We start from the raw sequence: 17,918 nt of genomic DNA, 5'->3' as shown, positions 1-17,918 counted from the left end.
GAAGAATTAGAAATATAAACAGACCTATCACAAGTAATGAAATCGAAACTGAAATTAAAAATCTTCCAACAAACCAAAGTCCAGGTCCAGATGGCTTCACAGGTGAATTCTATCAAACATTTAGAGAAGAACTAACACCTATCCTTCTCAAACTCTTCCAAAAAATTGCAGAGGAAGGAAAACTCCCAAACTCATTCTACAAAGCCACCATCATCCTGATACCAAAACCAGAAAAAAGATATCACAAAAAAAGAAATTCATAGACCGATATCACTGATGAACACAGATGTAAAAATCCTCAACAAAATGCTAACAAACAAAATCCAACAGCACATTAAAAGGATCATACACCATGATCAAGTGGGATTTATCCCAGGGATGCAAGGATTCTTCAAAATAGGCAAATCAGGGCTTCCAGGGGGGCGCAATTGAGAATCTGCCTGCCAATGCAGGGGACACGGGTTCGAGCCCTCGTCTGGGAAGATCCCACGTGCCGCGGAGCAACTGGGCCTGTGAGCCACGATTACTGAGCCTGCGCGTCTGGAGCCTGTGCTCCACAAGAGAGGCCGCGATAGTGAGAAGCCCACGCACTGCGATGAAGAGTGGCCCCCACTTGACACAACTGGAGAGAGCCCTCGCGCAGAGATGGAGACCCAACACAGCCATAAATAAATAAATAAATTTAAAATAGGCAAATCATTCAATGTGATGCACCACATTAACAAATTAGGGAATAAAAACCATATGATCACCTCAATAGATGCAGAAAAAGCTTTTGACAAAATTCAACACCCATTTATGATAAAAACTCTCCAGAAAATGGGCATAGAGGGAACCTACCTCAACATAATAAAGGCCGTATATGACAAACCCACAGTGAGCATCATACTCAATGGTGAAAAACTGAAAGCATTTCTACTAGGATCAGGAAAAAGACAAGGATGTCCACTCTCGCCACTCTTATTCAACATAGTTTTGGAAGTCCTAGCCACGGCAATCAGAGAAGAAAAAGAAATAAAAGGAATACAAATTGGAAATGAAGAAGTAAAACTGTCACTGTTTGCAGATGACATGATACTATACATAGAAAATCCTAAAGATGCCACCAGAAAACTAGTAGAACTAATCAGTGAATTTGGTAAGGTTGCAGGATACAAAATTAATGCATAGAAATCTCTGGCATTCCTATACACCAACAATGAAAAATAGGAAAGAGAAATTAAGGAAACACTCCCATTTACTATTGCAACAAAAATAATAATACCTAGGAATAAACCTGTGTAAGGAGGTGAAAGACTTGTACTCAGAAAACTATAGAACACTGATGAAAGAAATCAAAGATGACATAAACAGATGGAGAAATATACCACGTTCTTGGATTGGAAGAATCAATATTGTGAAAATGACTATACTACCCAAAAGCAATCTACAGATTCAATGCAATCCCTATCAAACTACCAATGGCATTCTTCACAGAATTAGAACAAAAAATCTTACAATTCGTATGGAAACACAAAAGACCCTGAATAGCCAAAGCAATCTGAAGAAAGTAAAATGGAGCTGGGGGAATCAGGCTCCCCAACTTCAAACTATACCACAAAGCTACAGTAATCAAGACAGAATGGTACTGGCACAAAAACAGGAATATAGATCAATGATACAGGATAGAATGCCCAGAGATAAGCCCATGCACATATGGGCACCTAATTTATGAGAAAGGAGGCAAGAACATACAATGGAGAAAAGACAACCTCTTCAATAAGTGGTGTTGGGAAAACTGGACAGCTATATGTAAAAGAATGAAATTAGAACACTACCTAACACCACACACAAAAATAAACTCCAAATGGATTAAAGACTTAAATGTAAGACAAGACACTATAAAAGTTCTAGAGGAAAACATACGAAAAACAATCTGACATAAACCACAGCAAGATCTTTTTTGACCCACCTCCTAGAGTAACAGAAATAAAACAAAAATAAACAAATGGGACTTAATTAAACTTAAAAGCTTTTGCACAGCAAAGGAAACCTTTGCTGTGCAAAGACAACCCTCAGAATGGGAGAAAGACAAAAAGACAAAAAGACAAAAAGACAACCCTCAGAATGGGAGAAAATATTTGCAAATGAAACAACAGACAAAGGATTAATCTCCGAAATATACAAACAGCTCATGGAGCTCAATATCAAAAAAACAATCCAGTTAAAAAATGGGCGGAAGACCTAAATAGACGTTTCACCAAGGGAGACCTACAGACGGCCAAGAGACACATGAAAAGATGCTCAACATCACTAATTATTAGAGAAATGCAAATCTAAGCTACAATGAGGTATCACCTCACGCCGGTCAGAATGGCCATTATCAAAAAAGCTAGAAACAATAAATGCTGGAAAGGGTGTGGTGAAAAGGGAACCCTCCTACACTGTTGGTGGGAATGTAAATTGATACAACCACTATGGAAAACAGTATGGAGGTTCCTTAAAAAACTAAAAATAGAACTACCATATGACCCAGCAATCCCACTACTGGGCATATAGCCTGAGAAAACCATAATTCAAAAAGAGGCATACCACAATGTTCACTGCAGCACTATTTACAATAGCCAGGACATGGAACCAACCTAGATGTCCATCGACAGATGAACGGATGAAGAAGATGTGGCACATATATACAAAGGAATATTACTCAGCCATAAAAAAGAGACGAAATTGTTGTTTGTAGTGAGGTGGATGGACTTAGAGTCTGTCATACAGAGTGAAGTAAGTCAGAAAGAGAAAAACAAATACCATATGCCAACGCATATATATGGAATCTAAAAAAAAAAAAAATGGTAGCTAGTTGCAGGGCAGGAATAAAGAGGTAGATATAGAGAATGGACTTGACATGGGGTGGGAGGGCGAAGCTGGGGCAAAGTGAGAGTAGCATGGACATATATACACTACCGAATGTAAAATAGTTGGCTGGTGGGAAGCAGCAGCACAGCACAGGGAGATCAGCTCCGTGCTTTGCGATGACCTAGAGGGGTGGGATAGGGAGGATGGGAGGGAGGCTCAAGAGGGAGGAGATATAGGGACATGTGTATGCATATGGCTGATTTTCTTTGTTGTGCAACAGAAACTAACACAGTATTGTGAAGCAATTAAACTCCAATAAAGATGTATTAAAAACAAATAAAATAAAAAAATTAAAAAACTTGTATCTGGATGCCAGAGATGAGATTTGATATGAAGACAAATTTTCAAGTCACTCCTTTTCCAACAGTATAAACAGTATTGAAAGAATTGAAAATAGAGTGATCATCTACAGTAAAAGTATGTTTATATGAGAAAAGAACCCAGAACTGAGCCCTAGGAGAAGCCATTTGAGAGAATGAAAAATATCCTTTACACACATATACACTTTATATACTTTTATCATATTAAGGAAATATCTTCCTGGCTCTAGTCTTCCAAGAATTTTTATGTATCAAGTATCGATAAAGCAAAGTAATTTTATAATACTTTAAAAAACATAATTTGAAGATTAAACAGACAAGCCATATGCTACAAGATAAAACAAAATAAAAATTATCTTAGAATTATCTTCAGTTTTCAAATTATCCACCCTGCTGTTCCCAAGTACTAACAAGGATAATCCAAAGTTGGCCATAGGGTCTTTTGTTTTAACTTATTAAATCTGGTTTTCAGATTTAACCACTCACATGAAAAATAAAACTTCAGTTTATGAAAGTATGAAGTTGAAGTCTAAAAATCTGAATTTGGAGGGCAAATTTGAAAGTGCTATTGGCAGGTTGATTATATTAAGCTAGTGTGATTGTGTGTGTATATAGACACACACACACACACACACTATATATATATGGCAAATATCAGGAAGAGAAGCAGGAAAACTATGATGGTGATACTGATGACAATAAGAGCAAATATTTACTAACTGCTTATAATGTGTCATATTGGTTAAAATCAATCAGACTTTTTCAGCCTCAGTACCATCGATATTTTGGGCCAGATGATTCTGGTGTGTGTGTGTGGGGGCGGGGGAGAGGGAAGCTGTCCCGTTCATCTTAGGATGTTGTTAACTACATCCTTAACTTCTACCTATTATAATAGATGCCAGTTGCATCCACCCAATTGTGATCAAAATATGTCTCCAGACAAATACCAAATGTCCCTAGGGGAAGGGGGTAAAATCACCCCTGGCTGAGAATGACTGGTCTAAATGCTTTATATGCATTATTTCATGAAATCCTCACAATTATCCTATGAAGTAGAGATCACTATCCCCCCCTTTCCAGATATTAAAGCATACAGAGGATCATTAAATTCTTGACAGTCTCATGGCCAGCAAGTGATATTTCACTATACAAACTCAAGCATGTCTGGCTCCAGAGTCTGTATTCAATCACCACAATATATTGGAATATGTAGAAATACACACATTAGACACTAGACAGAACTTCCTGTTTCTCAGAATTACTTGGAGGATGAGAAATGAGGTGAAAATCTTTGCAATCTATGAAGTACCATGCAAGGACTATTAGGTATATTTAATAATATTTATTACCAGCAGAACCAATAATAAACAATTTTTACTTAGAGTGCTTTTAATTCCCAGGAGAAACTATATTTTTTGCCTCCCTAGGAAACTTACGGTCCACAGGAACTTGTTTTTGTCGTTGGCTATCTCGCACAATACTGCCACCACTGTCACTGGAGCTGCTGTTCTGACGGGTTACATTTGCTGGGACCTTTGACACAGGAAGAGGTGCTGAAGCAGAAGGTGGGAGGGGAACAGGAACAGGAGCTGGCGTTGGAGGAGGTGATGGTGCAGAGGGAATGTCAGTTGCTCTTGGACCACACTCCATCCTCTGTTTCTATAAAAAGACAAATCATTAATTCGGAATTGTGAAAATATAAAGCTAGGCTAGGAAAACAAATTATACTTTGACAGGACCCTGTTGGCTATTTATGTGTAAACTTCCTTGCAAATCCATAGCAAATTTGTGTGTGTTAATATATATACATACATCTATATGTATGTATAGACAGACACACACAACCCTCCAATCCTACCTGATGTAATAATTATTAAAAATTATTTTTTACATATTCTACACATCTGTTCACAATCAAAAAGGATACACCAATAGCAAACATTAGTACTAATAATAGTAATAAATGTCAAGAAAACTAAACGTGAACCTGGAATCACACAAGATCAGGGTAGGTCAAAAGATTTCTGATTATTTTATAGTTTCCGTTAATAAGAACTTCTAACTGTACTAGAAGCCTAAATATCAATAACAGAAAGCATTACTCACTCCTTATTTTAAATGTATATTATATTCAAAAGTGTTTAATTCTGCTGTTTCCAAATAATTTGTTAAGAAGAGGGGTAATATTTCAGTACATAAAAGAAGGAGTATGCTTTATAATAAACAAGTAATTTTAAAGTATTGTTAATTTTTTCAAGCCACAGCCCTTTCTGCCATCATCCTGATGCTGATTTATTAAATTTAGAAAGTTTCCTTGTTAAAATAGGAATGTGGTGAGGGTAATGGTATGGTCTTTAATTAAATGTTTATGACTATGAAATTGTTCTATGACAATTTCAAAGAACTCGAAAAAGAATAGATACATGTATATGTATAACTGAATCACTTTGTTGTACACCTGACACTAACACAACATTGTTAATCAACTGTACTCCAATATAAAATGAAAAGTTAATAAAAATAAATAAATAAATAAAAACAAAAATAATGAATTGTGACCAAGTTATCTAGGTTTGACCTAGAAATAAAAAGTGGTTAAAAATTAGGAAATTTGTCTACATAATACAACATGTAAATAAAGTTAAAGAGAAAAATTCTTAGAAAAAGAAAAAGTTAAGAGGATCCTGGACTTTTCATTATGTGAAACTACCTGGTATATGTCTCCCTCTGGATTTTTTATTATGGGAATAAAGCAACCCCCTAATTACTTAAAAAATGTTTATATGACTACACCTCAAAAGCATATTATTAGGAAAAAAGTCCACGGGGGGATTTGTATTAAAAAAAGGTAGATGTGATAGAATATATAATAACTTTCAGTAATTTTAAAACCATGATTTAGGCTATTATAAAATATTATTTGTGCATTTTCCCTATTGAACTACACACAATAGTTAAAACTTTAAACAAAATAATCTTAATAACTGAATTAAAATAAGTTCCAAATTCTCAAAAGGCAAATTTTTTGTATAGAATCAAAGATACAGAGCAGTGACTTATAATTTAGGTAAAGTTTAGATACTGCACTGGCACAATTTTAATTATTCTAAAATTCAGGATTAGTAGATGAAATACAAAAAGCAGGCCTTTTGGTAATCTGGTCCTTTGGCTAGAAGAGTATTTACATTTAATTTCTAAATTGGCCCAAATATAAGGTCATATTGATTTTAAAAGAGGCCTTCCCAATTTCCACAGAGATCAAAAACATCAAAATACACACCACACACACACATCACTTTGTAATTCTTGCTTAAAAAACAACACACCACCCTCAAAGGCACCCTCACAGCAAATGAGTAACACCTGTGGAAACCAGAGGGGTGAGCAGCCCTGGTTCTCTGCTGTCCCTTTAAAAGCCACCGCTCTCCCGCCAGTGGGTGGGGAAGGTGGGAGGGTATGAAGCAAGGATGGGAGAAGGACTGAAAGAAGAGTTTATGTGCTGCTATTCCTTGGAGGGGGATGGGAGGGAGGAGGAGAGAGGCAAAGAGGAAGGGAAGGAGTGGGGTTAAATTCACAGAGCAAGCCGTGGAGTTAGATGGGAGAGAAACAGATATTGCTGACCCCCCTGCAATTCAAGGCCTGGAAACATTTCTAATATATTCAATAATCGAGTGTATTATATTACTATTATCATCATCCACAAAACAATGTTCCTATATTTGGGCCAATAAAATATCTCGAGCAGTCAAAATACAGCAAACATCACCTAAATGTAATACTTAGCACACACCAAAGTCATCAATGTATATGCAATGTTCCCTTAACAAGAATGTCCTCAGCACATAATTTCATGAAGAGTTAGTGAATTCTCACATTAGGATTTCAAAAGTGTCAGAGTTTAAATTACTGCTTTTAAAGCTGAAACAAAACAAAAAATGCTACCAGCTCTGCATTCCATGATATGATTCACATTTTCTGCTTTCAAAAAAACAAGAACAGCTAGTGTTTTGCTAGCCATCAAATAATACTGTGAAAAACTGAAAACCTGTGTTATTGTCACAATCAAGCCTGCAGACAGGCTCGCCAAATCTTCTGTGCCTTGTTTCACCCATCTGTCATTGCTATATAATGCAACTTTATCAGTATAACCTATCAGAACTATAGACTTAAATATTCATATAATATACAGAGAAACCATAGGAAAATTTTTCATGAATTAGGTCATAATTTTATTTACTTGCATATTTTCCCCTTTTTCTTGGTCCTCCTTCCTGCCTCATGTTTCCAACCCCTGGAATGAAAAAAGTGGGGGAAAGGCCTTCCTCAAATCATTATAACCTGTTCTGAAACAGAAACCAAGGTGGCTTTTCCATGGAAACTGATGTCGTCCTCCATGTGGAGGAAGGAGAATCAGGACTAACTCGCGAAATCACTTTTCTCTGTCCCCTGCTACCTTCTCCACTCCCTTTTACTTACCACCCAGTTACCGCTCTTCTCCCTTTGGTATTACTGTCTCTTGGTTATATCAGGCTGAAGGTAGAGAACTGATGGCCCCTCAACTGATGGCAAGTCTTGGAGAGCAGAACTCCACCCCAAACTTTCTTCTGCTGAACGACGGGTGCTGAATCTCCAGATCCAAAAAGAAATCTTGACCGACTGTTCCCAGTTTGCCTGGGACTCTCTGAGTGTCAGAACCAAGAGTCCCACATCCCTCCAAACCCCTCCACTGTGAGCAAACTGGGATGATGGGTCACCTTGGTGTGGCTGTACTTTTGTATGATCACTGTCACTTCCTAGCTCTTGCCTTTTATCTCCCGCAAATATGAAGTTCTGCTTAAAACAAAATCTCTTTGTTTTTTTTCTTTCTCTGAAAAGAAGTCAGAATTACTAGACCCTGTGGAAAATGTACTTTTCTGTTGATAATTAAGTCCAAATGAGTCACTTTTCTTTAGCCACTAAAGCTGAGTAGGAATTCTCAAGGATTAAAGAAAGAGATGTGTAGATAAGCTCCTGATTCATGCAAGATACTGCTTCAGAAGGGAATTTATGCAAGCAAGCCCAACAAAGCCAGTAAAATTGAACTGTTCTTAAAAATGGAATCTACACATTTTTTCCTCTAAATTTAGTCTCTTTGGCATTCAGTGAAAACTAGGCACAGCTGGAACGTTTGGAGGGTGTTAAGTCCAGAGATTGAATCCAAAAAATTACATTAAAAAGAAGTGCCTTGAGGGAACAAATGTGGGTTACCTCTGACAGCTCTCCAAGTAATTGCTATTAGGAAAATGGAGCAAATCACATCAAATGAGAAGATTTAACATAGGAGATGGAACTAAAATAATATCAATTATACTTCACATCAAATATCAGAAACCGTGAGCAAATTAGTTTTTGACAGTAAGATTACCTCCCCACAAATCAACCAGGGAAGGAGCTTGTAAATATATAATTAATTTCCACCACTATCTAGCCATGGAAAACTAAATATATAGGCCCATGCTACAGTATAAACCATGTAGAGTATTTCAGTAACTATTTGTGTATCCGAGTATTGTGTTTTAAAAATATTAAGATAAAGGTTCATCTTATTCTTATAGCTCATAAAGAATATAATTAGAGTACATTTAATAATGTAAGACTAACTCTTAAGCTGATTTACAAAAGGAAATATAAATCATGGTGTATTTTAGTGAACTTTAGTTGAACTTGTAAGCAGTTAAACAAACAGAAAATTTTATAGTTCTGTAATACGCCTTTTGGGCAGTAATTTATATATATATGGAAAGAGAGAGATAGTCGGTATTATTCAAATTATTGCAAGAAATATTTGGAAAAATGTCAACACGTGAAACAGGATAAAAAGTAACCATCCCTGTCTAAAGACCATGCCTCTAATTAATAGATGAATAGAGTGTTCTAAGATTAACTTAAAAAATTTTTTTAAGAACGGAATATTATCAGGAAGTTGGTCTGCTGGAATGAAAATAAAGACATCTTTAGTAAAATTGTCCTCTCTTTCCAGCAGTATCTGAATATCTGGATTGAGCTTGAAAAACAGAGCATTCATAACAGGAGCTGAAATTAGCAGTGCTAGTGGTCTACTATTCACCTGAAGAAAACATTTCCACTTTTAACTTAGGGCTACTTTGACATGTATATAGAAAATAACAAAATTTTATATCTAGACTGGATTGTGGAGATCATGAAACTTGGCCCCTTCCATTTCAGAGCTCAGCAAATTGGAGCAGAGAAAATTAAAACGCTTTCTTTAAGGTCATACAGCTAGTCAGTGGCAGAGCCAAGACTACAATCCTCATGCACCAGGACCTAGACTGGAGCTGTTTCCACAATATCATAATATCTCTTGCTCGGAAACAGAGCAGATGGGGAAACTTTCTGTTGAATTTACAGGACCATAATGACCAGACATTCAAAATTATTTGCATCTTGTAGAGTAAGCATATCTATAATAATAATAAGCATGTGGAATTCATAATTAATAATAAATAAAAGAGTTCTTTAGTCAAGCCTCTGAGGATATTGGAAATAATATAAGGGCAGGGATTGGTTTCTGCTCTTGGTGTATGACATGGGAATCTACGTTGGCAAAAGGGTGATTCGGGTAGATGAATAGTCAAAGTGCTAGAGGTCAGGGAATCAAGTCAAAAGACTTATCAGGAAACTTGATGTGGCAGGTAGTTTCCAGGTGGGCAGGAAGCACCCTGGATGTCCACGTGTTGCCCAGCAAAAGTACTCTAAAGTCCTGGAATGTTCTATAACAGAATCTTCATCAAAAGATATGTCATTTATCTTCATTTCTCCATAATCTCTCATAAACATTTACTTCCTTGTCCCTGTGGTTTCAACCAATCTATTTTTTTTATGTCCCACATCTTTCGAAAATTCTTTATTACTTCCCTCCCCTTCATTTTTAAAACTTTGCTGAAACCCTGGGGAAAAACACTTTCGGTGGGAACGGCAGTCTTTACTGAGCTGTAAAAAATCACTCCAAATGTGAGGATATTAAATAGCCTGGACTCGCAGGGACATCGGGTGGCAACTCAACACCCATTGGTGACCGGTGCCAGGTACGAGCACCCCTGCCAACAGCAGAGAATCTCTAACCAACAGGGTGTGAACTGCAGGCAAGGGCTGCTCTTGTGCCCTTCCCCCAGCAACTGCCATTATTTCTACATATTTATTTACAGGAGATGTAAGTGTATGAAACTAACAGTCCTGAGTCTGTGGCTTTTTAAAATTTGGTGACTTGTAGATGCTACGTGGAAATCGTTCACATCTAATTCCCTTATGCCCACCATTCCAAAAAAGCCCACTTCCTAAGTGAATTACATAGTTTGGATTATTTTCTTAAATGATTAAAAAAGGAAAGAATTAATGAAACCCAAGTGATGGAGGCATAAAGCAAAAATCCAATTCCAAGGGTGGTGACTGATCAGATCAACTTTGATCACAGTACAGTGCAAGGTAAACCTATTCTGAGAAAGTGTCACTTTAAGCATTCATACGGTGAAAAACTATACGTCTGTACAAAATGGGATATCAGTCTTTTTTTTTTTTTTGAGAGTTATGTTTTATTCAGCAGGAATTTTTAGGACTTCAAACCTGGGAGGCAGCATCTCAAGTAACCCTAAGAGAACTGCTCGGAGGAGGCAAGTGGGGAAGCCAGGTTATATAGAAGTTTTGTAACAAAGGGCAGGTAGTTGGGAACATCAAAAGATTATTGTAAATTAAAGAAAACCAGATATTCCAAGTTAAGGAATTTAGCGCCTCTTTTCTAAGCACTATTCCCCATGACAGTTGAGCATATCAGAGCATGGGTTCTGATTCCAGAGTCCTGGGACCCCACTCTGGCTTCATGCGGCCGTGTGACTGTGGGCAAGGTACTTCTCTGTACCTAATTTTCCTCATATATAAAACGTGCCTACTTCACAAGGTTGTTGTAGGAATTAAATATACTGGTATTTGTGAAGTCCTTAAAGGACGTGGCGTATAGTCTGAGCATCTTTCTGTAGTACAGTACAGGGATCCAAAATGTTTTTGTGAGAAGTGTCTTTAAACTTCTGTAAAATTTTGATGTCATTGGATGTACGAGACAGGGATAAAAGTGTCAGCCACTTCTGAGCAGAGAGAGGGTCACTGCTCCTGATACACAAACACAAAGGGAGGGGCAAGGCCAGGGCAGATGGCCTGGATATTTGATTCTGGGAGGCAGGTTTTAATGGAGGAACTGCTCAGTCCTAGGATTTCTGTCTTTCTTTTCATCAAGTGCGAGATGCTGGCACTCAATAAATATTTGTGGGGTGAATGAATGAAAAGATAAATAAGACATAGAATCGCTTTTGATATGTTTGTAATCCAGTGGAGTTCTATGAGATTAGGGTGTTAGGATTACCGGAATCTATAGAAATATGGTGGTATCTTGATTGTCATTCTGAAATAAGCCGCAGGATTTTTCTTTAGATGTTTTAGATAAAAGTGTCTGGTAACGCTGTTGTAGAGATATAAAATAATTGGCATATATTTCTGAGAGTGATTTTTTTTCCATCTTATTCTATCTAGTCATTTTTTTCTGGGTGTGTTATAAATGCTTTGAGAATAGGAATCCTTTTAGAGTCATATTTATGCCAGATAACAGATAGCAGATTCTCAAGCTTGCTTATTAAAATTTTACAAGATTTTGGTGGTTTTGTTGGGCTGAGACCAAATATTTCAGGAGGTGTTAAAGAGTAGATTGTTTTTAATACCTTTTAAAAGTAGAGTTTTCAACCTAAACACACACACACACACACACACACACACAGCTTCTATACACATTTCTACATACATCACTGCATTTAGAGCTGTATCCAGAAAATTTCAGCAGACAGTCAGATAGTGTTGAAACGTTTAAAAGGAAACAGCCCGAACAAGCAATCCCTATAAGCTTCTATTTACATAAAGTAGCCAAACAAACTCCTGAAACTTGTGAGCACTTAAAAAATTTCTTCGTTTTGCCAAAGTTGACAAAAATATAAGCTGAGGCTCTGTTCAAGAAAGGAGAAATAATTTTATGTTCTCAAAAAGTACTCTACCTATGATATGTATTAATAGTTTTGGTTCAGTTTTACACAGAAGCAACCTTTAAACAGAAAAGTCAACTTATGGCCCAAGCCGGGAATCTAAATTGAAGAAAAAAACAAGACTGAACAGTAAACAGGAAAAGGTAAGAGAGGTTAAATTCCCTAGGAAATCTCAGGTGGGGAAAATACTTAGAATTCATGTTAGTATTTGCAAGTTTTAGTATCTTATTTTACAGGAGTTTGCCATTCCTAGCAACCATGCACACAAATAAAAACAAATTTGGCTAAGTGTTTCTAACATTTTATATATAAAATCTGGGCTTCTGCTCACATATAACAACTAGGGATACCCTTTGTAAATAGTGCTTCTTACTGTTTATCATGAGTTAAATATTAAAAACAGTTCATATAGCTCAAAGGGTATGCACTCCATCACTGGTTTAGGCATACACTCTTTAACACTGCTTAAGGCATTCAGTGAAAACCTCTAAAGGAAAGAACACAAAGAATTGGTATTTACAAACCAGACAGAAGCCTATATTATGTCAGGTAACCACATCACAAAAATCAGAAAAGAAAGAACTTAGGAAAGAAAAAGGTATTAAGTCTAAGTTAGAAAATTCACTTCAAAAATCCATGGGAAATGGAGTAGACCATACCTTGAATAACTCAAACTCCTTCTTTGGCATCAACAGCTAATGACAAATGATGAACATAAAATAAGTACATAATATATATGCACATCAGGCCAGCCCAAACATAAGCACAGCAAACAGAATTCCCACTGCCACCACTTTAAGTTATCAAGATCTATAAATTGTATACATCAATTCTTTATTTTAAATGTTTCCTTGATTCTCGAATTCTAATAAGGCCAAAAGTCTCTCTGGATAAGTGCAGGACCTGCACTGGGCTTGAATGCCGTGAGGAGCCAGAAGTCCTTACAGAATGGTCATAGCAGCACATGACCACAGTTCTAGATTTGGACAGTCTGTATTTTACTAAGCCTAGGCATGAAATTTCACTATTTCACTGCATATTCTATGCAGTTTCAGCTTCTGCTCAAATTTATGACATCATTATGGGGTCAGATGTGATCTTTTGCTCAAGATTCTGAAAATGAAAAGAATTTTCCTGGGGGCATGAGAAAGTAGCTACCACAGGTTCAGAGGCTAAGCATGGGACAGTCCATCCATTCTGTCTCTGCTGGCAGGTCTGATTCTACAGATCCTGTCACAGATTCAAAAGCACATGGCGGCGGCCCTGGTCTCTTGTGATTACCACACCTGAAGAAAGATAATGGTGCTGAAAATTGGGTGGAGGGTCTACCATGTGAAGGTAGTTTTTAAAAAAGGATTAGGATTCGGTAGTTGGAAAGTTGAAAGCAAACAGGCTATAATCAAAGTCTATAGAGAGGATGAGAGCAAAGGCTGGTGAAGATGAACCGGTAGACACTCCAGCCACTGTCTCAGCGCCATCCTCTATCAGGCCTCTTGGGTAGGAGGGCTCTGGGTAAGAGTAAAGAGGCAGAAATACTACTTCTCCAAATGTCAAAAATATTATAGGGTAGAAAAAAATAGCATTCAGAGGAACAGTCACTGAGATAAACATTTTGAGCAATTTCCTGAAGAAGTAAATCAGAAAAACATATGTATAATTCTTCCTTATGTCCCTAGCCACTGTCCCCCCGTTGCCTTAGGAAAAAGGTATAAATTATACAGTCAATTAAATCTCAAAATGACTAATACATAAAATGTGTTTAAGTCCTGTTTAGGAAAGATGAATTTGAAAATTCGAAAAAGTTAAATTTTACTCAAAAGTTGTAATTACCTGTATAGTATGCGTGTAAGGTGGGTCAGCACGCCCTAATCCAGACTCTGGAGGCCTCACAATATCCAAAATGTTGTTTGGCACAAATCCGGAATCTCCACTTGCATTTCGAACTTTCCACCATTGCTTCCTATCATCAAGGATCTGTCATCATGCAAGAAAATAAAGGCGGCATTTCTGTACCAAAACTGAACGATGAAGGAAGTTCGATTTTTATTCTTAGACCAAGAAAATGGTTTCACTTTTAATACGCTGACTCAGCATCAACATACTGTGGGTTAAATGATTGTCAGGAATTACACTAAGAATTACAATTACTATATAGAACAGCTTTGGTACCACTCTACCCAAGGTCCACATTACCTCCCAAGAATGCTTAGCTATTTGCGGTATTTGAAGTACTTAAGATGAGTTACTTGGAAAAGGTCTATTGTCTCCATCCTTAGAATAGAGAGGAAAGGTATAAAAACATTTTTTTTACTATTGTAACTATGCTATATTATATATTAAAGAAGATGAAGTCCCAGTTATAACTGAAGAAAGAAATTTGAGAGTCATGGTAGATTATTCCCAAAACCATTAGCACTCACTGCTGGTTACATTTGTGCAAGGGTACTAAAATAGAAAGGAGGAAATGTTTTCTCTTATTAAAATATTATGGTGCATCTACATCTGAAGTGATAACCAGCCTTGATTCCAGAATGAATAAAGGCCAGAAGAAGGAAGAGGGCAAAGTAAGCCAAGAAATCCAACCCCACCCCCCAAAGAAACAAAAAACAGATAAAGCAGCTACCCCGCCTATATAGATATAGGTATCTATAATATGCTGTGTATCCTTGGTAAAACAAAATAACACTGAAGAATAATTTCTTGACCTCAGCATTTCTTTGAGGAAGGTTTAGATATATACCAGAAAAGGAATACAATAAATCCACTTTATTAAGAGTATAAAAGAGGTAAAATTCTATTACCTCTAAAATATCATCCTTTTGAACTGAGAGCTCACTGTTGTTCCTTGCCACAAAGTCATACCTGGATTTGGCATATTTCTTGGGTTGTAGATCATAATTTCTACAAAAAGAAAGAAAAAAGATAATCACTCTGCTAGCTTTTCCTAAAGGCTGAAAGCAGAAGTAAAACACTAAGGCAAGCCAATGCCTACCAGAAACCATTTGGACAAGTTATTTAGATAGTAGTTAATTTTATTATATTTTATAGGATATGAGAATATGAGTACTTAATTTTATTATAGTTTGGAGATTTTACCATTAAAATGAACAAACTATGGCTAGAGTAAAAATAAATAATGCAAAATTACAAAGCTAGTTAGTGCTAAGCCAAATCTAGAATGCAAATCTATGAATTCTTTGTCCATTAAATCTAATATCCAAAATACTGGATATTGCTTTGTTAACCAGCATTTCTACCATGAAAGAACCAGGATAATGGTCAATGTTACCATTTTTCATAAAATTAAAGGAGACTAAAGATCATGTCCAAAGTGGTGATTTAAATTATATGTTGATTTCACTAATTCAAGCAATGTCTTCAATTCATTAACCAAATATATATGAAAAAATTATGACTAAGTGTCAATATTCAGGAAAGCCTTGTCCAGTTATCCAAAATGCAAAGGAACGTATGGATTAAGTACAAGAGCAATAACACTTCTTAGTTAATTTGTTAATTAATTAATTCACTATAAACTTATTTTAAGAGTAAGAATAGGTGTATTTTTTTAAAAAGAAAACTTTATTTAAAAACAAAATACTTCTTTTAATCATTAAATGACCATTAATAGATTTAACAACATAATTTTAAAATACTTTTATATAATATAATAAAACCTGGTATATCAACAATGTAATAATATTATCTTCATTTCAATAATGAAATAATAACTTTAATTATTTTTTAACTAATTTTACTCCCTAATCTTCTCCTCCATTTACATTCCCACATTTCCTCTGTAAGAGAAAAAGCAGGAAGGCGCTAATGATGTTTGGTCATCCTTCCTCTGTCAAGTGGCCATTCTGCTTGCTGCCCACCAAGATCTTATGGAATACTGAGTCACAGCAGGGCCTGCAGGACAGTTGTGGGCACAGTATATCTTGTCATCATAGGTAATCTGCTACCTCTTGGATAGTAACTCCAGGAGAAGAGAAACAGGAACAAAGGAAAATCATAGCCTGTAAACCATATTGGCAATTTTGGGTATATTAAAAAACTAAGAAAATGTGGAAAAAGTGAAATTATGGCCATATAATTATTATATATTATTAATAATAATAAATTTTAAACTGTGTTCCATGGATTTCCTACCCCTATCTCTAGTTTTATATGATCACGTTCCATTAAAATTTCATTTGAGGGGGATAAACGTGTTTCAATCACTCCAAAGGTTAGCAAAACAGTAGTAACTTCAGTTTTCTATCTTTCTCTCCTCCCTCATGTTCTTCTGTCCAAATCACTGCTGATAACAGAGAGTTGAATGTACTGTTTAGCAAAGGGAAGAATAACTCTCTGCCACTGTGTATATGAATTAATGGGTTGGTTAAAAGAAAAGCTGACTGTAGTTCTCATTGAAGTCTTTGCTGTCTTGCATGTCTCAGAAGTGACTGCCCAGCATGCACTTACAAAGTGCTTTAGAATTTACAAATATTTATGGTTTATAGTTTCTTGCCCTCTATAGATTAAATGTGGGTATGACACTGACCATAGTTATCAATCTGAAAATCACACTTTGTAATTTTTCAGATGTACCAAAGTTTCTTAAGAGATCTAGAATGTATCACAATGCATGATCTCCATTTCTGATTTGGAGTTATAGATACCCACCAGATACAGAGTAGACACAGAGATGGCAATAATCTGAAACTTCTCTAAAACATGAATTGCTTTTGAATAGCAGTAAACTATAATCCATCAAAGGTGAGGGCGCTAAATTCAATAGGTGGTTTCCCTAAATGACACTGTAATTCCACTGAAGAGTGAATATACTTCATATGGTATTTACTGCATTCCTGGCATGTAATAGAGTTTAAGATGAATAATAATTATTGTAAAAACAAATTCCAAACCTCTGTATTACATACCAGACCAGAACTTTCAGACAGTTTTTGCAATAATTATGACAAATTTTCTTAGCAACATCAATGATCTAGGTGTCTATTAAAACTATCCAGCTCCTATTATAATAGCCTAGGGGAGAAATTGGACCCATAAAGGCAACTGAGATATACAATTTACTCCTTTTAAAAAAATTATTTCTCTGGCTAAATATTGACAGTCTTAAGATCTATATACTTGAATATCCTTTCATGGAATTTCCTTCACTAATTTGAAATAATTTCTAGAATACTGACAGCTAAGACAGAAAAAAAGGAAAAAGAAAGTACTAGGATGAGGAACAAGTTTCTCAAGAAGAATTTCCATGAAATAAGTTTTAAACTTCAAAACTGATTTACACCTGTATCTCCTAAAAATTGAATCTACAATTCAAACTTCTTTCATATGTTGGCATTTTCAAAATGTATTATTCATTGCCGACTTTTCTTTGTACTGAATTTAATACGTTACTGGTGCCCTTAGAATAATAACTGTATAATTTCCACATCATTTTACTTAAGTATTACCTCTGTTATCATTCCTGACAAAAAACCAAAATTTTAAATCCCACCTTCTTTAGATTCTATTAAGAAGAGAATATACTGAAGAGAAATTAAGGGCATGTAACACTCATAGTAAGACAGGCTTTGAGGTAGGAAAGTACCTCAAAGTGGGATAGGACAAGCTC

At 36.0% G+C, this 17,918-nt stretch overlaps 1 protein-coding gene across 8 annotated transcripts in view; it reads right to left on the bottom strand.

Moving 5' to 3' along the window:
* The window catches only part of EPS8 (epidermal growth factor receptor pathway substrate 8), a 194,339-nt gene that overhangs the window by 12,145 nt on the left and 164,276 nt on the right, over positions 1-17,918 (bottom strand). For 6 of the 8 annotated variants that reach the window (XM_057556577.1, XM_057556572.1, XM_057556576.1 and 3 more), the window contains 4 exons: positions 15,094-15,193; positions 14,123-14,266; positions 12,952-12,987; positions 4,652-4,874 (listed from right to left, as the gene is read on the bottom strand). In XM_057556577.1, the coding sequence (XP_057412560.1) occupies positions 4,652-4,874; positions 12,952-12,987; positions 14,123-14,266; positions 15,094-15,193 (503 nt within the window). The remainder of the gene's footprint in view (positions 1-4,651; positions 4,875-12,951; positions 12,988-14,122; positions 14,267-15,093; positions 15,194-17,918) is intronic. The other 2 variants (XM_057556578.1, XM_007196025.2) reach the window with 1 other exon arrangement.

The sequence above is a fragment of the Balaenoptera acutorostrata genome, chromosome 11, assembly GCF_949987535.1.
Source record: "Balaenoptera acutorostrata chromosome 11, mBalAcu1.1, whole genome shotgun sequence".
NCBI lineage: Eukaryota > Metazoa > Chordata > Mammalia > Artiodactyla > Balaenopteridae > Balaenoptera > Balaenoptera acutorostrata.
Note: the sequence above shows the minus strand (reverse complement) of the source record. Positions and strands in the feature narration are given on the sequence as shown.